This window comes from Mauremys mutica, unplaced genomic scaffold (genome assembly GCF_020497125.1).
Source record: "Mauremys mutica isolate MM-2020 ecotype Southern unplaced genomic scaffold, ASM2049712v1 000330F_np12_obj, whole genome shotgun sequence".
NCBI classification, from domain to species: domain Eukaryota; kingdom Metazoa; phylum Chordata; order Testudines; family Geoemydidae; genus Mauremys; species Mauremys mutica.
This window is the reverse complement of record NW_025422919.1, coordinates 315762-343075: the sequence shown is the minus strand read 5'-3', so window position 1 is coordinate 343075 and position 27314 is coordinate 315762. Positions and strand designations below refer to the sequence as shown.

General features: G+C 56.2%; 2 protein-coding genes across 7 annotated transcripts in view; one reads left to right on the top strand and one right to left on the bottom strand.

Annotated features, from left to right (window-relative positions):
• Positions 1-708: 708 nt before the first annotated feature.
• INCA1 (inhibitor of CDK, cyclin A1 interacting protein 1) lies at positions 709-23583 on the bottom strand. Of its 5 annotated transcripts, none has more exons than XM_045000466.1 (7): positions 23025-23583; positions 17712-17847; positions 14345-14464; positions 13151-13193; positions 6518-6726; positions 4868-5051; positions 709-2837 (listed from the first exon to the last, which is right to left on the bottom strand). In XM_045000466.1, the coding sequence occupies exons 2-7, from the start codon at positions 17750-17752 to the stop codon at positions 2688-2690; spliced, it is 747 nt and encodes a 248-aa protein (XP_044856401.1). In that variant the 5' UTR covers positions 17753-17847; positions 23025-23583; the 3' UTR covers positions 709-2687. The 5 variants fall into 5 exon arrangements, with proteins under 5 accessions (XP_044856401.1, XP_044856399.1, XP_044856400.1 ...); XM_045000464.1 differs by lacking the exon at positions 23025-23583 and adding an exon at positions 21455-22639; XM_045000465.1 differs by lacking the exon at positions 23025-23583 and adding an exon at positions 20855-20956.
• A 1169-nt stretch (positions 23584-24752) lies between these two features.
• The window catches only part of KIF1C (kinesin family member 1C), a 33436-nt gene continuing 30874 nt past the window's right edge, over positions 24753-27314 (top strand). For both annotated transcript variants that reach the window (XM_045000477.1, XM_045000478.1), the window contains exon 1: positions 24753-24978. The gene's annotated coding sequence lies outside the window, so the exon portion shown is untranslated. The remainder of the gene's footprint in view (positions 24979-27314) is intronic.

The following is a 27314-nucleotide window of genomic DNA, read 5'->3' as shown; positions in this document are numbered from 1 at the left end:
GCCCCCCCGTTCAAATCCCCCACCCTCGCGGCCGGCTCCCGGCACTCTCGGCAGAGGCGGATCTAGGGTGACCAGACGGCAAATGTGAAAAATTGGGACAGGTGGTGGCGGGGTAATAGGAGCCTATATAAGAAAAAGCCCCAAATAGCGGGACTGTCCCTATAAAATCAGGACATCTGGTCACCCCAGGCGGCTCTTCCAGGCGAACATTGCGCTGGAGCCAGAGTTCGAACGAGAGGATGCGGATCTGAGTTACCCCAGGTATCTCCACCGCTCGTAAATTTAATCCGAACCCTCCTTTGATGCTGGGATCACTTTCTTCAGCCCCCGCGGAGCAGCTCGGGAGACAGCGAGGCCTCGCGAACGGGAAATCTCAGGGCCACGATCGTTTGCAGCCCCGAGGAGAAACCCGGCCCTGCTCTTTCGCACTCGGGCCTTCGCTGGTGCATGGCCGGGCCGGGTTCTGAAAGGGTCACTCGCCCGCCGCACCACGTCCACCTTCACATCAGCGGTGGAGCGCGGGCCCCTCCACGAAGGAGAAACTCAGACCCTGAACAAGCAAAAAGCAAGAGCGGGGAGAAAGGCAGCATGGCCCAGTGGGTAGCGACACTGGCTTGGTAGCCAGGCTGCCGGGTTTCTGCCACTGAACCGCTGCGTGACCTGGAACAAGTCCCTTCCTCTCTATTTCCCTGCTCACCTTTTGTCGGGGCCTGTGCCGACGAGCTCCCCCCTCTCCCGCTCTGTGTCTCCGCAGCACCCGGCACAACGGGGCCCCCCGAGAGGTGCTACCATGGCAGAAATTTGGCTCTGTCCTATTTCAGCTTCTTTCCACAACGCTCTTTTGAGGGGGAAAAAATGTAAACACGGCCAAGTGTTTCCACTTCGTTTAATAGCGCGGATTATAAAGAAGCTGCACTTCCCACAACGAAGGCAGGAGAGGACAACCCCTGTCGGAAGAACCTTTCGAGACAAGCTGAGCTAAGCCGGAGGCATCGAAAAGCAGCAACGTCGAGACCAGAATTCTAGCACGGATTTCGCGTAGGGTCACTCGACCGCGAGATAAACGAAGGATTTATCCAGTAAACCTTTAGGGTCACGTCTCCTATAGTTTGAACAACGGATCTCTCTTGTTAACTTCAAAAAATACACACTAAATGCTGTGGAACGGTAAAAACATGAATCATTTGGGCCTGGATTCAGCTAGGTATTTCCACTCAGGGCTGGACATCGAATTAAGCGTGGGCTTATGTTCGTTACTGGCCTCCGATATTACTGCACATGAGCTCATGACACAGGACCAGACCACAAACCCCTCACACCAAACAGCTGGTACATCCAGAGAGACTAGTCGCAGCCGGCTAGGATGTGACGCCTTCAGAAGCCCAACGCTGACCGTTTTTGCCGTGACAACAGACGGTCTGAACATTGCCGAGAGCCTGGGCTTTTTCTCCTGCGGCGCTGGAAGAGTCGGGTGCCAATACTGGCTGAACCTCACCCCGCCACCGTCCTTGCACAAAGCGGGGGTACATTCCCGGGAAAGAATATAGCTTGTTTCCGTAACAAAACCCTCAAAGAGATGGTATCATTCAAAGTTTGCCGTGGGGTTTTTCTGAATTAGCGAAACGAAAAGCCAGCCACCGGGACTGTCAGTCGGGTAAGAACCCTGATTGTTCTGGCGGGGAAATTAACCGGGAACGACTGAATTTCACCCTCGCTGTTTCCAGTCACATCGGCCTTCCGAAATGAGCCAGGAGGGGGGTGTGGGTTTTCCAAAGAGCGCCGGAGGATCAGGCGTTTGGTTCCCATGGGCTCAAGGTGTTTCCTCAAGGCTGATTTATAATTCATTACCCCGAAACTAGGGACAGGGGGAACTGGCCGGAGGTCCAGATTCGCACCCCGCTCTCCCTGACACGATGGTTTGGGGAAAGCCAGCGGGATCGCCTCTCCCCTCGGTGCCCCGCTCCGCACTTACCTCACCTGGACGGCTCTTGGTGGGGAGAAGAGAAGCGTCGCCGAGCGTCCCGGGACCGTGCCACCCATGGCTTTTGCCTTTCCCCGCTGTCTCCCACGACACCAGAGGGTAGGCTCCCACTGGCCAACGCAGCCTTCCACCCGGGGCCGCGAGACGGAGCCAAACTTCAGCCCAGGTGCTGGAGGCTTATCTGAGTATTTCGGGTGGGGACGGCGGCCGGGGGACACGGCTTCGAGACCGTTTCATCGCGCGCCAGGGTGGCTCATCCTTCCCAGGCGCGGAAGGCAGCAGATTTGCTTCGGCACCGTTGCCTGGGTGGCTTCGCTCTCGAAGCCTTTGCTAACTAAAACCCCCCCTCCGATAGGTAGGTGCGGGGGAATACAGGCAGCCCCCTCTTCTTTTCTGCTCGCGCTGAATCACTATGGAAACAATCCTGCCGGCGTCTTTCTGGCTACGGAGCCGGGTCCCGAAAGCCCACAGAGAGCATCAGGACGGAAGCGGTTGCTTTCCTTGCCCAAAAAACAAAAACCCCAACCAAAAACCAAGGCACGAAACAGTCAATAACCAGGAACCAAGCAGGCGCTCGGAGGGGCGTGGGGGGGGGGGTCGCTTTCCCGTCGCCGGATATCAGGAGAGGGGAGTGAATCCAGTTTCAATATAAGGCCTGCTGCAAGCGTGCGTGGGTGATAGCCCCCCCACGCTGAGCACTTCACGATCACTCTTCGGGCTGGTACCGAAAGCCCCAGAAGGCTTCCTGAGGCAGGCACCTGCCCGGCGGCTGGGGTCGGTCTGCCGTGGCCACCAGGGAGGAGCCCCCCCGGCGTCCCTCGGGGATCCCTGGCTGCTCTCCCGGGCTGCAGCTCCGCTGAGGGCCAAGGAACGAAAAGAGAAAGGGTTACCAGCGTAATACTTCCCAGCCCAGCCGGCCTACGCCCGAGTCCGGTACCTTATCCTCGGAGGGTAAACGGATAATCCAGCCCTCTCCCCGCCCGCCCCCATGCCGAGGCAGTAAGAAGGCCGCCCTCCCACTAACTTCTGCACAAGGACCCGATTTCCAGAGAATATTTGCTCGTTCTAGGAGTGAAGGTGCTAACGGTGGCTTTCATCGGCCAACCACTGCCTGGGATGTGAAAGCCCAGCTGGGTTTGTTCTGCCTCCGACATCATCAGGGGGCAGATTTGCCAAGTGGGACCGAGCGGCCCATTCTGTCGGTGACGTCCGAGGCAGAAAGGGATGCGGCTTGCTCTTTTCGAGCTGCGCTGGCCTGTGGTTCTAAGGGGTGTGAAGGCTTGAGAGGGGGTGAAGTCATCCACAGAGGCGAGAGAGGGCTATATTTACAAAACTACTTGGAAAGCTCGCGAGAGGAATACAAAGGGGCATGATTACACCTGGTTGATTCAAAAAAAAACATTTTTTTGGGGGTGGAAAATGCCAATTAATTGAAATTGAAACTTTTTGCTAGGAAAGTTTCAACAAATTTTCCTGTTTTGGAAAAAAAAATTTGGGGGAGAAAAAAGCTTTGAAATCGTGGAAACCTGCTGTTTTGACATTTTAAAAAGGAAGGTTTGAAGTGACTTTTTATTTTGAAATTGACGTTAATTTGTCATTGCAAAAAAAAAAAGTTAAAATCAAAATGAAAAATTGCAGAACGACGGAAAGGACAGATTTCGATTGAACCGATCCAAGCTGATTTTTTTTCCCCCCCGGCTGTTCCGTTCGCAAACATTTTGACTTTTTGTCGTGATTTGGGACAGGGAAAATTGACAAAACCTCAAAGATTCTCACAGGACGGGAAAACCATTTCCCACCCTGCACTCGAGGTAATAAAGTTATACAGAATGATGAACGGGAAATAGGGTTGAACCCTTCCGTTCATTTATCCATAACACAAGAACAAGGGGTCTATTCAATTCAACTGGAAGGCCGCAAATTAAAAACCGATCGGAGGAAAAACTTCTCCACACAAGGCACAATTAGCCTGTGTAACTCACTGCCACAATAGCTCATTGAGGACAAGGGCTTATGGTTGTGTGCAAGATACGGAGGTCATTGTTCTGGTTTATTCGGCACCGGCGAGGCCTCGGGTGGAATACCGAGTCCGGTTTGGAGCGTGACACTTTAAGAAAAACGTGGAGAAATTGGAGAGACCCCCAGCCACAAAACATGAGAAAAGCTTTAGAAAACCTGATCTATGAGGAACAGTTCAAAGACCGGGGCTCCTTTAGGCTGAGAGTGGGGACCAGATAATCTTCAAATATGTTATAAAGAGGGATAGTGATCAATTGTTCTCCATGTCCACGGAGAACAGGACAAGGAGGACGTGGCTTCGTTTTCAGCAAAGGAGATTTAGGTTAGATATTCGGGAGAACTGTCTGACTCTGAGGATCGTTAAGCCCAGGAACGAGTTCCCTAGGGCGGCTGTGGATTACCCGTCCCTGGAGGTTATTAAGAACAGGTTAGACAACCTGCAAAATGGTCCAGGATTGCTTCTTGCCTCAGCTGACGGCTTTCCAGCCCAACATTTCTATGATTAGCAGGATTCGGGTGGGTAACGAGAACATCCAGGGTGAGACTCATCAGGATTTCCAGCTAAGCAAGAGGTTTGGAAGGGATATGACTCCTCCGGCTCTAAGGCACGAGTCGATCCCCAAGTAATAGGTTAGGAATATGGTTCCCGTGGGGTTTCTTGCTCCACCATTGGGAACAGGATACAGGACTGGCTGGAGCATGAATTTCCCCATGTTCTGAGCAGGACAACACTTTTGAATGCCACTGTTTTCCATCTGAACAAAAACCGAACCGTGCACCTCACACAGTGAACAGGAGAGATTTAGGGGGAAAAAAACCCCAATCTCATTCATTCACCCATCTTTGTGACCCACACACCCCACTCACCTGCCCGCTGCCGCTGCAGCTAACAAAGGAGTCCTCTTCCCAGAGCCAGGAAGGTCTTGGCTTGGTCAAACGGCTCAGCAGGTCTCTTCCGCTTTGCAATTCTTCGGCTAGAGAGACAGCGGCGCCTTCGAGCCCTTCAGAGCTGGCTGGGGATCCGTATCCACCCCATTTCAGCCTCTTCAGCCTGCACACAGCACAGTGTTTGCAAACACATGACTATGCCCCAGAGGCCAGAACTGAGATTGGGGGCCCTGTGACCATTGTATAACCCAGGCCAGAGACCTGCCCCGAAATATTCCCGAGAGCAGAACTTTTAGGAAAACATCCAATCTCGGTTTAAAAATTGACAGCGATGCAGAATCTGCCATGACCCTGGGTCAGCGGTTCCGACAGATAGTTACACCCCCTGTTAAAAGCGTACGCCTTATATCCAGTCTGAATGTGTCTAGCTTCCGCTGCCAGCCATGGGACCGCGTTCGACCTTTCCCTGCCGGATTGAAGAGCTCGTTATTCAATACTGGTTCCCCCCTTGTAGGGACTGATAGACTGCAATCAAGTCACCCGAAACTTTAATTACTCAGGTTAGAAGTTGGCCCGGACAAGAAGATTAACACCTGACTTCAAAACACAGGGATTATTTCATTCTTACAAACGTCCGGGGAGACAATTCCCCGCAGCGGAGCACCCCCTAGCACCACACGGGGGGATCATAGTCAGCCCTGCCTGGCAGGGGAGGGTGCACCCTGCTGAACCCCCCGCCCCGCTCCCTGCAGCACAGCAGCATATTGCAGCGAGCTCACCAACATAACCTCCTGACGCGTTATAAATTGGGTGGCCACCCCTCCAGGATCGGCCTAGGGTCTCCAGGAATTAAACACGAACCTTGAATTCAAGGTGATGTCATGTGATGAAATCTCCAACCAAAACTGGCAACCCGAATGATACGGGAAAACCGACGCCCCGACCCCGCCAAACGCCCAACCTGGCCAAAGCTGCTTAGCTTGCCAGATTTAAAACCCACGGCGATCGAGAGTTAATCAAGTCAATTTAATTATAACAATCAACTGATTAAATGACAGCCTCGAACTCAACAGCAACAAACGCAGCTTGCCAACGGCACGAAGGAGGGTTTGGGATTTCCGACAGAAAGAGACGCAGGCCTCCAAATCTTTTCTGCCCCATCACTTCAGTGGTTCTGGTCACCCTAGCTCCATAGACTATACACTGAAATGTACGTCTGATTTTGTAAGCACGTCGCTTTGAAGTGAGGTGTAACTTGGGGGTACGCAAGACAAATCGGGGTACAGTAATCTGGGAAGACGGACACCCACTTAGTCAGGGGGTTGCATTGGTTTAACGTAGAGTGGGAGACGCCAGGAGCTCAACCGATTCACTTTAAGAAAGGGAAGGTACTCGACCGCAGTCTGTCCCGGGGAACAGAAACTCAGCGCTGCAAAGTGAAGGTAGACACATCCAGACAAGGCCTGCGAGTTTTATCGCTTTACTCGGCCCTCCGCCTTAATGCCATGAGCGTGTCGCTGCATTGACCGACGCTGTGCCGTGCAGAAACAGAGAAACGACCCAAATCCCACTCATTCCCCTCCCACAGACACCCGCCCGCCCGCCCGCCCGATAAATTCAGCTCCATACTGATCAATGCTGCTTTGCCTTTTCTTCAGGTCCTCCAGGTGGTAACAGACCGACATCACGCTGCCGTTCGCCGGTCTCCTTCGTTTCAGCCGGCCGCTTCTCCTCCGACACAGCTCCCGAGGAGAGGGGAGAGCCTGCGGGATGGCCAGCGCGGGCCAGGAGCCTGCGTCTGTCTGGGCATCGGGCCTGCGGACGGCAGAGCTGGACCTCTACGAGGTAAAGAGAACGTACGAATTGCCAGACCGGATCAGACCCCAGGATCCTCTTTTCAGAGGAAGGTACAAGAACCCCTCTTTGCCCCTACAGTAGGTCTCATGCCGATCTCTAACAGAGATTGCTGCCTCCTCTGCCGCGGTAACGTCCAGTGGCGGGGTGTTCCACAGGCTAGCAAGGTATTGTCTGGAAAAGGATTGCTTTTGAACCATTTTGAATCCGCAGGGAGGGTGTCCCCTAGGCTCTGTGGGACTGTTCTTAATGTTTCCTCTGAATACTGTGTGGGCGCCTCAGTTTCCCCTACGCAGTTCTTAAGTCTCCAGTGTGCATAAATGGCCGACACTCTGTGTCCTGGCAACTAATGGCTGGCCGAGAGTCACGGTAAATCGCAGGAAGTGGGAGTGTCACGGAGTGTGGGGGAGTCCGGCCCTGCACCCCTCTTCCTGGGACTCACAGTGACTCTCAGCCGGCCAGTAAAACAGAAGGTTTATTGGACAACAGGAACGCAGGCTACAGCCGAGCTTGTGGGCACAGCCAGGACCCCTCGATCAAGTCCTTCTGGGGGTTCAGGGAGCTCAGACCCCAGCTTGGGGTTCCCTGCGCTGCACCCCCCAGCCCAAACTGAAACCGTCCTCCCCTTGTTCAGTCTCCCTAGGCAGAAGGTGTCATTTCTCCAAACCCCCCTCCTGGCTCAGGTTATTTCTCATTCCCAATGTAACCCCCCTGCAACATTCCCAGGTCAAATCCGCCCATCACAGGGGGGTGCAGGGCCCTGACTCCCCCCCACGCCATGACGCTCTGTTTGCCAGAAGCTGGGAATGGGCGACAGGGGCTGGGTCACTTGATTCCCTGTTCTGTTCCTTCCCTCTGGGGCAGCTGGCAATGGACACGGGGCGAGATGGGCCTTTGCTCTGACCCATAGGGACGTTCTTATTTCTTCCTTCCTATTGTGAACAGTGCCAATCTTTTCAGTCTCTCTCCGTAGGCGAGTTTGGCCAGGCCTTAACCAATAGCATGCCTGGAGCCGGGCAGGAAACGGTTTTCTCGTCTTGTGAGACTTTTTGAGATTTATCCCCCCAAAATGTTCCCATTCCGCATCAGGATAAAATCGAGACTTTTTGAAATGTTTCCCAAAAAAAGGAAAGAGAGAGAGAGACCGAGACCCTGGTCTGAGTCAACCCCTGCCATTGGCTCATCCAGGAATCACCCAGAAACCGAAGCTATTAATAAACAATTTAAGTTGTCGGAGGGCCCAGATGCCAGGCAGGCGGGAATCCCTGCCCCAAGCTAAAAGACATCACAGGTGGATGAGACGAAAAAGCAGGTCGTGGTGGGAGGCAGCGTAACACAAATAATACAGCACGTGCATTTTTTTAGCCGATCGGGAGCAGCGTTTTCAGGCCGCGGTTGTTCTCTTATGGAAGAGGTGAGTTTTGAGGAGGGACTTTTATGGGCATGGTGGCACATGGAGGATCTGCCTGCCAGGGTAGTCAACCAGTGCTCCATGAACGAGACTGGCCGGGTTCCCTGAAGCGCTGTAAGGTCTGGTCTACACTGCAGGCCTACATTGGTATCACTCTGTCGCTCAGGGGTATCCACACCAGAGCCAAAACCAGAGAGAGACAAAGCAGGCTGCTCCCTAAGTCAGAGCCACAGCTCACTCCACCTCGGCAGGATGACTACTCAGGACACAGATCGCATGCTGCCCTACAGAGGCCCCTGGCCTGCAAGCAGGACCAGGCAACCCCTCAGGTGTCCGTTTTTACAGTTTTCAATCCACCACCGTGACCTGAAATCATCCTGCCCCAGCTGAGATCAGCAGACGTGCGCTCAGCTGGCTACCAAACCATAAGACAGGACTGCTGCTGGCCAAGCGTTTCCTGGTGCGGGGCCACTGCTGGGGCCCCGAAATGGTACCCGAATGTAGGTATACAGGAATATACCCCATCCTTGCCCCCTCCTAATAAGCATGCCGGATGCAAATCGGCTCTTACCACCATCCTCCATCTCACCCCTAATGAGCTAAAAGTCAACTCCCCAAAGCCAAGAGCTTTCCTAATTAACAGCCGGCAGTGCTAAGCAGGAAACAATAACAACGCTTGGAGATGCAGTCAGTGTCCTACAAAGATAATTAATCAACGGAGCAGGGGAGAAACACGGCTGACATTTTTAATGGTTTTTTTTTTTAAAGGGAGATTTCCTTGTACACCTCCTCGCCGCTTTGCAGGTGGGTGGGAGATTTAACCAGCATCCGAAAGGTCTCAAGGGCTCGTAATCATCCAGATTGTTTTGGGGCTTGAAATCCCCTGGCCCGTAGGTCAGACTAGTTCATCTATCGATCCCTTCTGGCCACCTGCGGTTTCCCAGCTCAGCCCTCGCCCTGGGTTCTGTCACTTCCCTGCTTTGTGCCGGTGACCCCCCCAACCTCTTTTGTCCGTCTTCTCTGTTATGGAGGCACCACGTCGCTACAGTTAAGGTGAGTTTTGCACTTCGAGCTGGGATCTGACCGTTTTTATTACGTCTGCAACAAGCAGCTATGCCCTGCCTAAAATTCCAGCCCTTATTCTTCGAGGGAAGTGGTTGACGATTTTCAGGCAAGTCTGTTAATTAGTTTAGGAGTTAACAATTAATTAAAACAATGTCCTTTCAGCAAGGTAAGCAGCTTGTCTCAGACTCCCTTCCGTGTGTCCCTAATGATCTCGCGGGGCACGGGCAGAGTTACGGCCTCGCTCAGGGAAACCGCCGTTGTGCGTTCACGCCGTCAGCTGCCAGCGCGATGCCGTGTTCACACTCGTGGCTCTTAATCGTGTTCGCAGTGGTGCACCCACAGCGCATCTCTTCCTCTTCTGCCGCTAAGAGTTGTGGGAAGGCGGAGGGGGGTCGCGGGGCATCCTGGGTCCTGTCCCAGTGCCCCGTGATGCATCGCTTCGCATCCCAGCAATCCCTGTGCTTCCGTCTGCATTTGGCGCCATCTTTCAACCGTCTGTGAACTGCGCGCGCTGCCTCTTTGCGCTGCAGGAATGGATCGCGCCCTGCTAACCAATATGCGGCTCGCTCTGACCAACGCATCACGAGTGGCAGTGGAACGCCGTTTTTGGGATCGGTCGCTAACCAGTTCGGAGAGGGAAAGTCGACCGTTGGAGTCGTGTTGACGGACGCGTGCAGGGCCATTAATCGCATCACAAATGGGTTTCCCTCGCTGCGGAGGGGCGATAGATGGGAGGCGTGTTCCAGTTCTGGCACCAGACCACCTCGCCACCGAGTACATTCATCGCAAGGGGGATTTCTCAATGGTTCTCCAGGCGCTTGTGGATCACCGTGGGCGTTTCACAGACTTGTTAACGCAGGCTGGTCTGGAAAGGTGCACGACGCACGTATCTTTCAGAACACCGGCCTGTTTGGAAGAGGCAAGCAGGGACTTTCTTCCCAGACCAGAAGATCACCGTAGGGGAAATTGAAATGCCCATTGTGATCCTGTATGCTTGGGAGTGCAGTGCTTGTAATGCTGGGAGGTGACTGTGACCGGTGCAGACGATGCACTATGGAGGTTTAAGAAAATTACCTGTTGCTTTGCAGGGCTCTGTTTGCTTTCAGTTAATGGAATAAAGATGCTTTCAAACCAACACAATGATTTAATTAAAAAACAACAACCAGAGGAGAGAGACAAACCGACTGGAGCCAGGAGGTTGATAAGCGTGTGCTGGCGGTGGCTGGGGGGCGCATGGGAAAGAGTTTTGCGACAGCGGCTGCAGGGGAGGGCGGGCGCAGGGCTGCTCGGTTTGCAGTGCTAGTAGCGCGTGGAGCGTGCCCGCTTGGCACTCCGTAACGTTTAAGATCCGCTCCGTGGCTTCGTTCTGGCGCGCCGCGTTCTCCTTTCGGTCCCTCTTCTCGCTGTCCCGCCCCTCCTTCGATTCCTGTTTCTCGGCGGCGGAGCGCACGATAACCTCACGCAGAAAGTCCTCCTTCGTTCGCCATGGCCGCTTGCTAATTCTGCGCAGCCGTTCAGCCGGCGATAACCCAGAGGGAGGCTGGGCTCCCAAGGTCAGGTCTGCGAAGACAAAAGGCAACATTTTACAGGAGCGGTGTTGTTTGCAACGCAGAGACCACCGATTTAAAACACAGCCACTGGTCACACACCTGTCACTAACTGGCTGACCCCAGGGGCAGGGGAAATCAGTGTTTCAGCACCGTACTGGATACTGGACACATGGCTCTAGCGGAGAACCAGCACTGTGTGTGTGTGTGTGTGGGGGGGCGATACTCATTCCTGTCCCCGCATTTTCCACAGGCTGTGTTCATTATGGCAGATCTCTCGCTGCTGAGGGTGAGCAGGGACCCAAGAGAGGGGTCTTCTCCAAGTCTCCGCCGCTCAGTCTAGGCATAGGGTGGTACACGCATCACACAGACACAAGCCTGCTTTCTGCAACCCTCCTGCCCCCAGCAACGCGCTTCAGCGATTCCCCAAAATGAAAGCCACTTACCAGGGGCCTCCTCTCCTGTTTGCGCTTCGCCAAGCTCCGACAGCTGTGACTGGCTAGGCGCCGCCGGGGTGGAGACGAGGTCCTGGCTGCCTGCATCTCTGACCTCCCACTCATCCTCTGCCTCTGGGTCCCCCTCCGTATCCTCGTCCAAGATTTCCTCCTCCTGGCTCGGTCCGCTCTCGACTGGCCACCGAAGTCTCCGCAGTGGCCTTCGCAGTGGAGGTGGGGTCGCCGCCGAGTAGCGCGTCCAGCTCTTTGTAGAACCGGCAGCTGGTGGGCACAGCACCGGAGCGGCGGTTGGCCTCCCGCGCCTTGTGGTCGGCGTTCCGCGGCGCCTTCACTTTGACCCTGCACTGCTGTGTGTCCCGGTCATGGCCCCGTTCTGTCATCCACCGTGAAATCTGCCCGGGGTTGTTATCATTCCTACGGCGGGAGCGCAGCTGGGACCGGACGGCCTCCTCTCCCCCAAATGCCGATGAGGTCCGGCAGCTCGGCATTGCTCCAGGCGTGGTCACCTGGAAAGATGCGCCGAGACCACTGCCCGCGTCACCGAGCAAGCAGAAACGTGCCGGTGTGGACAAGGCCTTAGCAACAGAATAACACCGACTCTTCCCATGTCGTTAAACCGGGTGGAAATCATATGCACAGGCTACCTCTGAAGACACTGTTGAAGGATTATCAGTCACTTCGACTGTCATTTAGACGGTAAACTTTTTGAGGCCGGGTGTTTGCATACTGCCCAACACAATGGGACCGGGATCTCACAATGGGGGAACCCCATCTCAGTTGAGGGGTCCATAGGTGGTACAGTCCTACCAATAAAAAATGATCTTCTGGGCTGGAGCATACACACACGCACCCCCAAAAACTCCAGCAAACTCTTTCCAATTGCACCTTTTCGGCCAATCCTTCCTGCCCCGCTCCGCCGCCCACAAAGCCAGAGATCCCAAAAGCCGTCGCTTACGGTGCCTGGCATCGCCAAGCGAACGTTCTTCAGAAGGAACGGGGCGAGGGGGGGGAATCTTTGCCCACCCAAATGATGGAAAGCGATTCCCATATGTATAACTTCACATCGTTAATCGCGGGGGCACAGCGTGCGCGAACGCGGTTACCGCACCGACTGATGAGTGGGACTGTGGGGGAGATGGACGTCTTTTCTGGGGGTGGCTGGAGAGAGAAAGCGGCAAAGAGTGGAGAAGAATCGGGGGGCTGAGTGAAGGTCCGTTGCGCAGATCAGCGTTAGCTTCTGCATCCTGACAGCTACGCAGGTACGTTAGGTATTATTTTTAATGGTGCCTGCCGGAAATAGATTTTATGCAAGCTCAGGGAGCAGCAGGAGGCCAGTAATCGGCATGCAAGGTAACATGAGTAATATTTTTAAAGAGAAGGGAGTCTGGGGGCTGGGCTGGGTGAGGCCATAAAAATTTTGAGCAGCGAATATTTCATCGTCCTGGTAGCAAGAACCAGGAAGGGGTAAAAACATTTGTATCATTTGATGCCTGCAGTGCGGGTTCTCCCACAACGCTTTGAGGAAATGAGCCAGCTTCTGAGCTCAGTTCCATGGGGGTAAATCCGGAGTGACTCCACTGAGGTTGCTCTGGATTGACACCCGTGTAAACGCCATTAGAAGCTGGCCCAGGTCGGATCTCAGCTGGGGTCTGTGTGGCACGACAGGGCCGTCATTTCAATTGTAGCCTCAAGGCGTTGCCGCGATGCAAATAATCATAAACCGAAGCAGGTGTGTGAGGAGCGCTCGTTAGGTAAGTAATCCGTGACGGCACTCGAAAGCGGCCTTGGAGCCGGGAGCAAATTAGCTTTGCAAAAAGCTTTACCAATCAGGATAAATTCTATTTGCATGTCCCTGTTTTTACACGGCATGTTAGTTCCACCGGCGTTGAGCGAATCATTAAAACACCCTCGTGCCTATGTGACAACGTACCAGCAGGGGTGAGGCTTCCCTGTATTCTTCCATCCAGGGCGGGCTGAAAGAGAAAGAAATTGTCATTTCAGCTGCGCATTAGCTGTTCCTTCACGGTTCCTAGAAGATGTTCGTTCGCAACTTGGAGAGAAAACAGATGCATTAGCCGCCGCCGCCACCCGATGGAAAACATAACCGGAGGGTTTGGATAAAAACAGCCACTCAGATCTTGGCAGACGCTTTTCCAACACCCACTGCGGTGAATTCCATCGTCCGTGTAACTCAGGGGTGTCCAAACGTCGCAAAACCAACAACACACCGCCCGGTGCTTCATTTGCATGGAATTTGCATAACTTCTAGGCCATTATGCTAATGACACCCAACCTGGGAACAACCGGGAGCAGCATGAATATACATGGCTTATAGGGAACAAGGGATGGAGCGACGGGAAGCTGGCTGGAGCAGAGACGGTCTTTTTGTTCTGTGGTCGTGCAGCGCCCTGCACACCTGTCCGCGGCTAAGGCTCACAGGCGCTCCCGCAACACACCTAATAAACAACACATTTTCCTGTGTGGCATTGTTTCTAATACAACGACAACGAAGTGCCCCAGCCGAAGTCAGGGCCCCACTGGGCTGGGTGCTGTACATAGACGTAGCCAGAGGCAGTCCCTGCCCTTGAAAGATTACAGGCTCTCTGGGCAACAGAGAAGGGTTGGGAGGGGAAACTGAGGCACGGTGAGGAGCAGTGGCAGAGCTGGGGCAGAACCCAGGCCGGGCTGATGGGAGTGGGGAAAGGGGGGACAACTACAATGGGGCACCCAGCTCAGGGGACCCCCCCCCTCCCAAAATCATCTTAATATCTGTGCAAACAAAGTGAAATGGGACGGGGGCCTCAAATTTCTCTCTGCAGGCCTGAGCATCAGCACAGTCTCTCCTAACCACGGTCTCCATTCCCCGGGGGTGGAGATGGTGCTTATCCAACGAGCAAGGCTAATTAGCCCCCGAAGGTTTAAATTGGAGAGAGCTGCTGCGTCGTTTCAAACCCCCCCAGCAGGGAAGCTATTGTTAGAATCCGCCCCGGCGCTGCTGCATCATAGCGAGGTGCGGGCACGAAAGGGGTTATGTAACGGGGTCGGAGCCGCTCGGAGTGGAGCTCTCCCCAGGATATAATCAGGAAAACGCTGGCTGAGGCGTGGGAAGCGCCTCGTTCCCTACCTTGGCCGCTGGCTAAGCCCGCTCCAGAATCCATCCGCGTTGTCAGACGGGCCTCGCTGACGGGTGGGGAGCTCCGTGGCGTCGGCGTTGGGTTCATCTCGGCTGACCACCTTGGACTGCCTAGAAGCCAGCCAGCCAGCAGGCGTGTCAAACAGAGCCGTGGCTCTCCAGCCATTTATCGCCGGATATGCGGCCTGTGGTTGAGAACCCCACCTAGCCCCCGCCCCAGAAGCCCCTAGGCTCACTTGAGAACCGGCGAAATAGCTGCCGACGGGGGACGAGGAAAGGAGAAACTCTCAATATATTTAAAGAAATCCCAAATAACTCTTTCCCGGCGTGACTCAGCGAGATCCAGCCATCAATCCCCATACACCTCTGCCGTGCCACCCCCATGTGTATTCCTATCCACCCCATGGGAACCCCTCTGATTAGCCTCCTCCATACGCGTCCGCTCCTACCTATCCGCCCGCCTGCGGAGATGAGGCAGGCGGACGGACGGATAACGCACACGCTGAAGGGCCTTGGGGAGCTGGGACCCGGCGTTTCCAGCACTCGAGAGTCAGGATTATTTCCAGCCCTAAGGCACGGAGAGGGGAGGTGCATGGCAGCTTGCTTTGCTTCCAGCTCTCTCGCTAATGCAACAGGCGTCTCTTCCCCTTCTGCGCGGTGAGAAAATTAACCTCATGCTGTTTCCTCCCTCCTGTTTCCTCCACCCGTGCCAGGCTAGGCCCAACCGCGGTTACACACAGAAGACTCTTAAAAAGGCGACAGTCGGGACCCTGACATCGGTCTGCCTTTGCCAACAGCCAAACACGGCATTGTCGCCGAGGGGAAATAATTAAGCGGAGAATAATGATGGTGATTAACGACCCAGGTTTCTTTCCCGCCCCAGCGGCAATGCTGACGCGCACATCCCTAATTAACACAACTGGAAAGGAGGTGGCACAGAGTAACACACCAGCGGTATCAAGTCCATGTCTGACAATTCGGAGGCAAGCTCGGTGCCTCAGTTTCCCTGGGGGGGTGGAAATACCTCCCTCAGAGTGCAATGGTGAGGAGTAATTGGGCTCATGCTTGTACAGTGCTTTGAGATTCTTAACGGCTGCTGAACTTGTCCAGGCGAAGTTGCAACCTCTTTAATCGAGCGGACAAAGGCACCCCGAGAAGCAACGGCTAGGGGCCGTTTCTCGTCCACACTAGGAAAGGTTTGCCCGTGTAGCTACACTGGCAAACGCGCTTAGGGTACGGGCGCCTTAGGCTGGCAAAAACCTTCCCCTGTGCTGTGACAGCAAAAGTTTTCTAGAGTGGACCTGGCCTGGGAGTTAAATTCAGACCAATTAAAATTAGGAACAAGGCAGAAATGTGATTAACCACCGGAGAAAACTCCCCGGGGCAGGGGGTGGATTCTCTGTCTCTTGAGCCGCTTTCGTGACGGGGCTCAGTCCAGAGGGAACTGGGTTGAATTCCGGCCTTTGAATCTATGACCCGTCTGCTGCTGCATAAAAGCAAACACGCAGGTTATTAAGCCAGGCAGAGGAAGACATTTTAAAAGCCGACCTGTAGCTAAACAGCGGTGCAATATCACCCACCCACCCCAAGTACAAAGGTACGGCAGTGGCGTGAAGCCAGGAAGATAACGATACTTGGAAAACGTGCCTTTGTCGTGCTATGTCTTTGCTTCCGGTAGGGGAGTATTATTTCGGGGATCATTACGTTTAATAATGTTAAATCAACGAAAGAAAGAGAGCTTTTACACGGTGGCGATGGCGAACCCTGGCTCACGTTGCCTGGTCACTCGTTGTTTTTGAATGCGAGTTACGCAGGTGGCTCGCACTAGTCTGTGAGCTGACTAATTAAGTCCATGCCCTTTGCACGAGCGTCTCCTAGCACGGCTTACACACGCGAGTGTTCTTCCACTGCTGGAGGGGGATGGGGACGACGGGCCCGCTTGCTGGAGGATGAGGAACGGAGCTGGAGAAAGAGGGCCAGGTTTCAGGAGGGGACCCATTTGGGGGTGACCCCCAGGGTTCAGCAAGACAAGCTGGGTCTAAGCGCCTAACATGCAAATGCTGGAGCCTCGTTTAAAAGTGGCGGCTCAGAACTTTATACTGGAATTGGAAAAGGTTCAGAAAAGGGCAACCAAAATGATGAGGGGTCTGGACCGGCTTCCGTATGAGGAGAGATTAATCAGACTGGGACTGTTCGGCTTGGAACCGAGACGACTAAAGGAGGGGTATAAAATCATGACTGATGTGGAGAAAGCAAATAAGGACGTGTTATTTACTCCTTGTAACACAAGAACTAGGGGTCACCCAATGAAATGAACAGGCAGCAAGTTTAAAACAAACAAAGGGAAGTATTTCTGCACCCAACGCACAGTCACCCTGTGGAACTCCTCGCCGCAGGATGTTGTGAAAGCCAAGACTATAACAGGGTTCAAAAAAGAACTAGACCAGCAAAAACCAGGTGCTTAGTAAAGTTGTGTATCTAGCCAAAAAACTCAATGAATCTACACTGGAAGCTACAAGGCGGTCTTTTTAAAAGTGCTTGGATGCACGTACCCAAAGTGTTAATGACATTCAGGAGTCAGGCCTAAAAAATAATTATATTGGCTTAAAAATCATGAGATTTTAAAAGTCTGTTAATAAGCATTAGGACTTATCTGATATCTGGTTTTTGGGTTTTTTTGACCCTTTCGCTCTCACATTTTTCAGCTGTTTTCTGCAACCATTAGGACCAGAAATTGAGCTCCCTTAAAAATTGTAAAAAATGAAAGCTGAGCTTTGTATGTTATAACATGACTCCAGGAACTGGGGCTTTAAGAGGAATATCAACTATTGTGAGACTCGTGCTGACATCCTGGGAACTGATGCTGCTGAAAGGGGGGGTGGATTTCTTAGCACTGACTTCTCTGTATTTCAATCCGCTGTACAGTAAAAAACAAAAACGTCTCTGCCACCTGGTGGAAATATTTCCCAGTGACAATTAGAACAACTTTTTTTTTTAAAAATACTTCCTCTTCAGCCGCCCAGATGCTAGACAGACACATATTTGTCTAGATAGACAGAGCTGCAGGACACAGCGAGAAAGAGAGCGGAGTGTCTAGAGACCGACAGGCAGATCCATCTATCCTCCCATCCCCAGACACCCCATCTATCTATCTATCTATCCCCACCCACCCCCTCTATCTATCTATCTATCCCCACCCACCCCCTCTATCTATCTATCTATCTATCTATCTATCCCATGACTTTGAGAGCAAACACCCCAACCCCCCTTGAAAAGCCAGGTTCCCCCATTTAAAAGGACTGTGATACAAACGACGCCCTCTGAATTTAACCTGTTTTGTGGCAATTTGTTAACGTACGTAGCAAATGGGACGAGGGGCGTGCAGGTCTCCTCCTCCATGCCTGGCCGCTGCTGCGATGGTCCCCAGGGTTTTCCTTGATCTCCCCAGTTGTGTGCGCCCCCCCTGCTACCGTGCTGGGGGGGTCCCCTTAATCCTGCAGGGTGCAAACCAATAACACAGGGTCACATGTAACTCAGGGCCGGCCATGCTCCCTGGCACCACCCTGCCATGCCCCCGTAATGACCCTTCCCTTGTGGGTATCAGAGCCGTGTGTACGGGCACCCCGATGATCCACCCGTCCATGGTCCTGCCCGTCATACACCCCTGACATAACACCCGCCGACCAGCCTGTGCCACCCCATAGACCGTCCCCGGCTCCTCTCCCCACACAGGGGCCCGGAGAAGAGGGATCCGGTGCACCCAGCTCCTTTTATGTCTCTTCCTCCACGGTACCCTCACCCCCTTGATACCCCTTCCGTGGTAACCCCTCGCCCCATCGATACCCCTTCTGTGGTACCCCTCGCCCCATCGATACCCCCTCCATGGTAACCCCTCACCCCATCAATACCCCCTACACAGTAACCCCTCACCCCATCAATACCCCTTCCGTGGTAACCCCTCACCCCATCAATCCCCTTCTGTGGTAACCCCTAGCCCCATCAATACCCCCTCCATGGTAACCCCTCGCCCCATCAATACCCCTTCCGTGGTAATCCCCCACCCCATTAATACCCCTTCTGCGGTACCCTCGCCCCATCAATACCCCCTACATAGTAACCCCTCGCCCCATCAATACCCCTTCTGTGGTAACCCCTCGCCCCATCAATACCCCCTCCACGGTACCCTCGCCCCATCAATACCCCTTCTGTGGTAACCCCTCACCCCATTAATACCCCCTCCACGGTACCCTCGCCCCATCAATACCCCCTAGATAGTAACCCCTCGCCCCATCAATACCCCTTCTGTGGTAACTCCTCACCCCATTAATACCCCCTCCACGGTAACCCCTCGCCCCATCAATACCCCCTCCACGGTACCCTCGCCCCATCAATACCCCCTACATAGTAACCCCTTGCCCCATCAATACCCCTTCTGTGGTAACTCCTCACCCCATTAATACCCCCTCCACGGTAACCCCTCGCCCCATCAATACCCCCTCCACGGTACCCCTCGCCCCATTAATACCCCCTCCACGGTACCCTCGCCCCATCAATACCCCCTCCATGGTAACCCCTCGCCCCATCAATACCCCCTCCACAGTACCCCTCGCCCCATTAATACCCCCTACATAGTAACCCCTTGCCCCATCAATACCCCTTCTGTGGTAACTCCTCACCCCATTAATACCCCCTCCCCGGTAACCCCTCGCCCCATCAATACCCCCTCCACGGTACCCCTCGCCCCATTAATACCCCCTCCACGGTACCCTCGCCCCATAAATACCCCCTCCTCGGTAACCCCTCGCCCCATCAATACCCCCTCCTCAGTACCCCTCGCCCCAATAATACCCCCTCCACGGTACCCCTCGCCCCATCAATACCCCCTCCATGGTAACCCCTCGCCCCATCAATACCCCCTACATAGTAACCCCTTGCCCCATCAATACCCCTTCTGTGGTAACTCCTCACCCCATTAATACCCCCTCCACGGTAACCCCTCGCCCCATCAATACCCCCTCCACGGTACCCTCGCCCCATCAATACCCCCTACATAGTAACCCCTCGCCCCATCAATACCCCCTCCATGGTAACCCCTCGCCCTATCAATACCCCTTCTGCGGTACCCTCGCCCCATCAATACCCCTTCTGTGGTAACCCCTCACCCCATTAATACTCCCTCCATGGTACCCTCGCCCAATCAATACCCCCTCCACGGTACCCTCGCCCCATTTATATGTCTTCTCTGGTACCCCTCGCCCCATCAATACCCCCTCCATGGTACCCCTCACCCCCTTGACACCCCCTACATAGTAACCCCTTGCCCCATCAATACCCCCTCCATGGTACCCTCGCCCCATCGATACCCCCTTCATGGTCTCCCCCAGATGATCCCCTCTGCGTGACACCTTGGGGCACCGGTGGGGGGGGTCAGTCCTGTGGGTCCCCCCCCATATTGGGGGACCTGGCGTGTGGAGCAGAAGGGGGGTGGACGGGATGGCTCTGGGATGTTACGGGGGGGGGACACGGCCCCCTTCCCCCACCCCATGGGGACAGGGCATGGGGGGGGTCACTGCCCCCTTTCCCCCACCCCCTCGCACGGCCATGGGGGGGGTCGCGGCCCCCTTTCCCCCACCCCCTCGCACGGCCATGGGGACAGGGCACGGGGGGGGGGACGCTCGCACGAGGGCGGCTTCCCCTCACCTCAGGCAGCGCGAGCCTGAGGGCTGGGAAAAGGCGGGAAAAACCGTTGGGGGACTGAAAAAAGGCGGGAAAAACCGTTGGGGGACTGAAAAAAGGCGGGAAAAGCCATGGGGGGGCTGGAAAATGGCGGGAAAAGCCATGGGGGGGCTGGAAAATGGCGGGCGGCTGCTCCTTCAAGCCCGGCGGCTCAATCCCCCACACTGTGGGGCGCTCGGACGGGACCAGGGCATGGGGGGGGGCGTAGAAACCCCTCGGCTCCTGGCTCCGGCGCCCGCCGTGATCCCCCTCTACCGGCGCCAGCCCGGACCCTGGCCACACGTCACCCCCCTAAGGACACCCGGGGGACGGGCTCAGATCCGGCCCGCCCGCCCGCCCGCCGCGGTGCCCAGACGTCTGCCCCTCGGCGGGAGCGGTGGTGCCCCCGGGGGGGGGGGCTGCTGGGTGCCCGCCCGTGCCCGGCTCGCACGTGGAAACCGTGCAAAAGGGGCCGGCGTGTCCGCTCACGGACGCCGGCGTCAGTCGGGAGGAGGCTGAAGCCAACGGGTTTCCGCTTGTGAAAGGGGGGGGGCACTGCAGGACGGAGTCGTCTGTTCCCTTTCCCCCCAAAAAACCCCATCGGTGGCTTTTCTGCCATTTGCTCCGGGCCCACGCGAGGCCGGGACGTGGGCGGTTCGGGGCCCGGGTGTTACCGCTGGGCTCGGCCCAGGCCAGTCGCAAGGCGGGGACGAAATCGGCCAGGAAGAAGAGTTGGGGTCGGAGGGGTCCGGCCGCGGTTGGAGAGGGAAGACAGGGAGTAGCTACCGGGCGGGAGACAGGACGCAAGCGAGTTAATCGGGAACGGGGCCGTGGGCGGATGCGTCCAGCCCACTCGTGTAAAGACCCAGAGAGGGTGAACCCAGGAGTCCTGACTCCAACCACTAGATCCCACTCCCTTCCTGGAGCTGGGCAGAGAACCCAGGAGTCCTAGCTCCCAGCCCCCCCTGCTCTAACCACCAGCCCCCACTCCCCTCCCAGAGCCGGGGAGAGGACCCAGGAGTCCTGGCTCCCAGCCCCCCCTGCTCTGACCACCAGCCCCCACTCCCCTCCCAGAGCCAGGGAGAGAACCCAGGAGTCCTGGCTCCCAGCCCCCCCTGCTCTAACCACCAGCCCCCACTCCCCTCCCAGAGCCAGGCAGAGAACCCAGGAGTCCTGGCTCCCAGCCCCCCCTGCTCTAACCACCAGCCCCCACTCCCCTCCCAGAGCTGGAGAGAGAACCCAGGAGTCCTGGCTCCCAGCCCCCCCTGCTCTAACCACCAGCCCCCACTCCCCTCCCAGAGCTGGAGAGAGAACCCAGGAGTCCTGAGTCTCACACCTTGCTTGCAAGTATCCTGTTCAAAACGTGATCCGGCCACAGCCACTAACCTCTGGTTATAACTCGCAGGCCGAAGGTACCATTGACTTTTTAGGAAGGAGAGGCCTGCGGCTCAGGCGATCCCGGCTCGATTTCCATCTCCGCCACCGAGTCCCCGTCCAACCTTGGTCGAGTCACTTAATCCCCCCCCCAGCCTCAGTTCCACTCTCCGTAAAAACGACGCGCTTACGAAATCAGACACGGAAGTACAGACGCGTCCCAGCCAGGCTGAGACTGAATGGTTGCTGATGTCCTCCTTTGGGCTGCATGAGATTGCCGTTTGGACTGACGTCGCTAGCGCTTTTTATGTCGCCTGGTATGCAGGCAAGTATCTAGAGGAGTTGATGAACCCCCTGGAGGACCTCTGCGTACCCCCGGGGTACCTCAAATATGGACCGACCCCACGTTTTACTGGGACAGCTGTCTCGGTTAGGGGGGTGATTTTAGACCCGGTAATATAAACTCTTCCCTCAACAGAAAAATTGGTAACGGTGAGGCTGGTTGCAGGCCGAGACCCCAACTCATCCCGCTGACCGGCCCTACTCTGTTTGCTTGTCTCGTTTCTTACACAGATTGGCAGCTTTGGGGGGCCAGCCGCGCCATCCCGGGAACCCAGCCGGTAGGGCACGCAGGCCACGCCAATAACCAACGTGACCAGAGACAACTTTGTGAGTGCAGAGACTAGGAATAAGCCAACGCGTTAATCCCGTCCCCTGCCGGTAGGTTTCAGAGGGCTATGTTCTGCCACGTACATTGGCCAGTCTCTCCGTACAAGAATAAACGGACACAAATCGGACGTCAGCATTCAAAAACCGGTGGGGGAAACACTTCAACCTCCCTGGCCACTCGATTACAGACCTAAAAGTCGCAATATTACAACAACAAAAAAACCTTCCACAAGAGACTCCCACGAGAGAGTGCTGAACGGGAATTAATTTGCAAAATGGACACCATTAAATTAGGCTTGAACACAGACTGGGAGTGGATGGGTCATTACACAAAGGAAAAACTATTTCCCCGTGTTTATTCTCCCCCACCACACACACACACTGTTCCTCACAACTTCTTGTCAACTGCTGCAAATGGTCCAGTTTGATTATCACCTACAAAAAGATTTTTCCTCTCTCCTGCTGGCAATAGCTCACCGTAACTGATCACTCTCGTTAGAGTCTGGCTGGTAACACCCATTGTTTCATGTTCCCTGTGTGTGTACACACACACACACACTACATATATATATACACACACATTATACATATCTTCCTACTGTATTTTCCACTCCATGCATCAGATGAAGTGGGCTGTAGCCCACGAAAGCTTATGCTCAAAAAAATGTGTTAGTCTCTAAGGTGCCACACGGACTCCTGTTCCTTCCAGTAGGGTGACCAGACAGCAAGTGTAAAAAAATCGGGTCGGGGGGAATAGGTGCCTATATCAGAAAAAGCCCCCCAAAATCAGGACGTCTGGTCACCCTCCCTTCTCGCCACCTGCAGTCAAGCAAACCTAGGCCCTGTTTTCCCCAGCGGGCGTGCGGTGCACTAGGAAGACGCCAGAGGGCGGCCTGCCTCGCACACGCCTTACCTAGTGCAAGCCCGTGACCGTCCTTCCCTGAGCTCCCTTGTGTTTTTCCACGCCAGGAACATTTTCGGCCGGCCCCGAGCGGCTGCCGGTGTCCAGGACGAAAGGGGAACCAGCAACGTGGGAAGATCAAACCTTTTTCTCTGTCCCCCGTATATATCTATATTTTAATCTTAGATCACTGGTAAAGGCCTCCCCCCGCAACCCAGCTAGCTCCTTGGGGGAGGTGCCCCCATGCTTAATACTGGGGCAGATCCCCTCTCCTTTCCGTTGCCAGGAATGGGGCAGCTCCCCCCCCTGCTTTCAAAGCAACCGGTTCAGGCTCTCGGCTGACTCAGGCAGTCGGGGTCGGTTTCCCGCCTTGTCCGAGCCAGGGAGTCGGGCGCTCTGCGGCCACGGCTGTGTGTGTCGCGCTCAGTGGGGGGGGTTCCACTCTCCCCCCCATGGGGCAGAACTGGGGCGACCCCGGGGGGGGGAAGTACCCCCTGGCTGGCGTGTCACGCGTGACGGTTTGCTGGTCACTTTGAACTGGAAATGGGATGGATGGGGAAGGGAACAGCAGGCTCCCCTCCCCCCCCGTGCATTGCCCAGCGGGGCACCCTGCCCCACAACCTATGGCTGAGCAGCCCCACAGCTCTCCCCAGGGGTCCGTCCCCCCCGGCTCTCCCTCTCCATCGCTCTGCAATTGCTCTGCAGGGATTTCTCCCCAGGCACTGCTCAGCAAGGGGCCCTCCCCCCCCAGCCCCCAGGCACTGCAAAAAAACCCAGACTCCCCTCCCAGTACTGCAAAGCCTCACAGGCTCCCCCTCCCAGGCACTGCAAAGCCCCCCAGGTTCTGCCCCCCCCCGAATTGCAAAGCCCCCCCAGGTTCAGCCCCCCCTGGTATTGCAAAGCCCCCCCAGCCTCCTGATATTGCAAAGCCCCCCTGGTCCTGCCCCCCCCCGCTATTGCAAAACCCCCCAGGTTCTGCCCCCCCCCGCTATTGCAAACCCCCCAGGTTCTGCCCCCCCCCGAATTGCAAAGCCCCCCCAGGTTCAGCCCCCCCTGGTATTGCAAAGCCCCCCCCGCCTCCTGATATGGAAAAGCCCCCCAGGTTCTGCCCCCCCCCCGCTATTGCAAAACCCCCCAGGTTCTGCCCCCCCCCGCTATTGCAAATCCCCCAGGTTCTGCCCCCCCCGCTATTGCAAACCCCCCCTGGTTCTGCCCCCCCCGTCTTGCAAAACCCCCCCGGTTCTGCCCCCCCCCGCTATTGCAAACCCCCCCGGTTCTGCCCCCCCCCGCTATTGCAAACCCCCCCAGGTTCTGCCCGCCCCGTATTGCAAACCCCCCCAGGTTCTGCCCCCCCCCGCTATTGCAAACCCCCCCGGTTCTGCCCCCCCCGTTTTGCAAACCCCCCCAGGTTCTGCCCCCCCCCCCCGCCGCTATTGCAAACCCCCCTGGTTCTGCCCCCCCCGTATTGCAAACCCCCCCAGGTTCTGCCCCCCCCCACGCTATTACAAAACCCCCCAGGTTCTGCTATTGCAAACCCCCCCCCCAGGCTCCCGCCCAGGCCTTACACCCCGAGACCCTGTCCCACGGGATCTCCCCCCCGCCTTGCCCCTTTAAGGCCCCTCCCCAGCTCCCAGGGAGGGGCCAGGCGCCTTTCCCGTCTCGCGACATTCCCGCCCCCCCCCGCTTCCCTTTGCAGCCCAGCCCGGCGGGCGCTGCCGGCCGCTGCTGCTTCTCCCCCTATTCCCCACCCCCGGTGCAAATCTGGGGGAGCCCCTCCCCTTCCTATCTTTGCAAACCCCCCCCCGGGATTGCACGGGGCCCGGCCAGGATGCAACAGCCCTAGAAGCAACCCCCCAAAAAACAGGGGGGGGTGTCAGGTTTGCAACTCCATTTCCTGCCCCCCCCCTCCACACCCCAATCTCAGCCAGGCCCTAGGGATGGTGCGGAGGGGCCGCTGGAAGCACAGGTCAGTGGTTGGGGGAGGGGCAGTGCAAAGAGGGGGATCCCCCCCTTTTGCTGGGTAATGCACGGGGGGAGCGGGGACCCCCCCTTGCTGAGCAATGCATGGGATGGGATGGGATGGGGTGGGGGGGAGGAGACCCCTTGCTGTGCAATGTGTGAGGGGGAGGGGGCCCCTTTGTTTAGCAATGCATGGGATGGGGGGGTAATACAGAGCGGGGAGGGGACCCCCCCTTGCTGAGCAATGCATGGGATGGGATGGGGGGGGAGACCCCTTGCTGTGCAATGCGTGAGGGGGAGGGGGCCCCTTTGTTTAGCAATGCAGAGGAGGGAGGGGACCCCCCCCCTTGCTGAGCAATGCATGGGATGGAGGAGTAATGCAGAGGCGGGAGGGGACCCCCCCTTGCTGAGCAATGTATGGGCTGGGGGGGTAATGCAGAGGAGGGAGGCAGAGGAGAGAGGGGACCCCCCCCTTGCTGAGCAATGCATAGGCTGGGGGGGTAATGCAGAGGCGGGAGGGGACCCCTCTTGCTGAGCAATGCATAGGCTGGGGGGGTAATGCAGAGGCGGGAGGGGACCCCCCCTTGCTGAGCAGTGCATGGGCTGGGGGGGTAATGCAGAGGCGGGAGGGGACCCCCCCTTGCTGAGCAGTGCATGGGCTGGGGGGGTAACGCAGAGGGGGGAGGGGACCCCCCTTGCTGAGCAATGTAGGGGCTGGGGGGGTAATGCAGAGGAGGGAGGGGACCCCCCCTTGCTGAGCAATGCATGGGCTGGGGGGGTAATGCAGAGGCGGGAGGGGACCCCCCTTGCTGAGCAATGCATGGGCTGGGGGGGTAACGCAGAGGGGGGAGGGGACCCCCCTTGCTGAGCAATGCATGGGCTGGGGGGGTAATGCAGAGGAGAGAGGGGACCCCCCTTGCTGAGCAATGCATGGGCTGGGGGGGTAACGTAGAGGGGGGAGGGGACCCCCCCTTGCTGAGCAATGCATGGGCTGGGGGGGGGTAACGCAGAGGGGGGAGGGGACCCCCCTTGCTGAGCAATACTTTGTGGGGATCGGGGTGCCCTGTTCGGGGCGTCTGGGGAAGGCAGGCACGGGACAGGGGTCGGGGAGGTATTTGGGGGGGGACGGACTGGGAGGTATTTGATTGCGGCCTGCCAGGAAGCTGTGCCTTGGAAAGGCGGAGGGGAGACAGTTGGGCTGGATCATGGGTTGTTCGCGTGCTGCTCGGGACTAGGGTGGCCAGACAGCAAGTGTGAAAAATCGGGACCGGGGGTGGGAGGTACCAGGAGCGTAGATAAGGAAAAAACCCCCAAAATTGGGACGTCTGGTCGCCCTACATCGGGAGCGAGAAGGGGAGCCGGTTGGGAGCAGGCAGGGGTGGGAGAAAGAGTCCCCGTCCCCCCCCTCCGGATCGGCGAGGGGCGGGTGGACGCTGGGCTGGGCACGGGGCGTAGATCCGGGAAGGCGCCGGGTGACAAAGGCGCCTCTCCTGTGAGTGTCGAGCCCTCCCGGATTCTGGGCACCCCGTGGGCGCTTTTCGGGGCGGGGTGTCGCCCCTGGTGGATTTGCGGAGAGGAGGGTTTGGGGAACACACCGTTGTGTGGGTCACGGATTATTTTTAGACGTGTGAAGTGAGGTGGTTGGGTTTTTTTTTTTTTTATTTCTCGCTTTGCCGTCAGTTTCACAAAGACGGAAATGTGTCATCTAAAGACACTGCCCCGGTGGCTTGCGCTTACATGGCGGGAGGGAATCTTCAGAGTCCACGCGACTCTCTGATGGTACAGAGCAGCCGTTGTCAACCTTTTTCTTCCCATTTGCGCCCCCCCCCGGTGAAATTTCAAACGGAGGCGCATCTTTCGCGTCGTCTGTGCGCCCCCATGCGTCCACCGACCCCACGTGTGCAGTAAGTAGAACATCTCCAAACAGAAGCTGGTCGAATTCAGGTTAGAAACGGGGGCACGTACTTTTTTTAATAGGGAGGGTAATTAACCAGTGGATTCTCCGTTGCTTGGAGTCAAAAGACAGGGGCTGTCCCGTTCTACCAAAAAAAATCTGCTTTCGCTCAAGCAGAAACGGCTGGGATGATGCAGGAAGGACCAATAGCCCCTTCTGGCCTTAAAACTCGGTGAAACTTGGCGCCGGCCGCTAGTTAAATAATGGTAGCGGCTTACGAATTCTCAGCAGCTTAACTTTACAAAAGCGATTTAGCAATTTAAAAAGAAACAGAGTTATTGGTTTTGGGGTTGTTGTTTTTTTTGAGCGTCTGAGGGACCTGATTTTTTCAGAAAATACTTTGCGCCCGGCCTCTGCATATTGGATGGCTTGGAAAGTGTCTCCGAAAA

Excerpts from the sequence above, each read along its gene's own strand:
- INCA1 (XM_045000466.1), bottom strand. The coding sequence starts at position 17,752 with ATGGAGGAGGAGACCTGCACGCCCCTCGTCCCATTTGCTAC. Across the intron at positions 13,194-14,344 it reads GGGCTTAGCCAGCGGCCAAG|CCCGCCCTGGATGGAAGAAT; the intron begins GTAGGGAACGAG and ends TTTCTCTTTCAG. Across the intron at positions 5,052-6,517 it reads AGGCAAAGCAGCATTGATCA|GCTGAAGAGGCTGAAATGGG; the intron begins GTATGGAGCTGA and ends TGCTGTGTGCAG.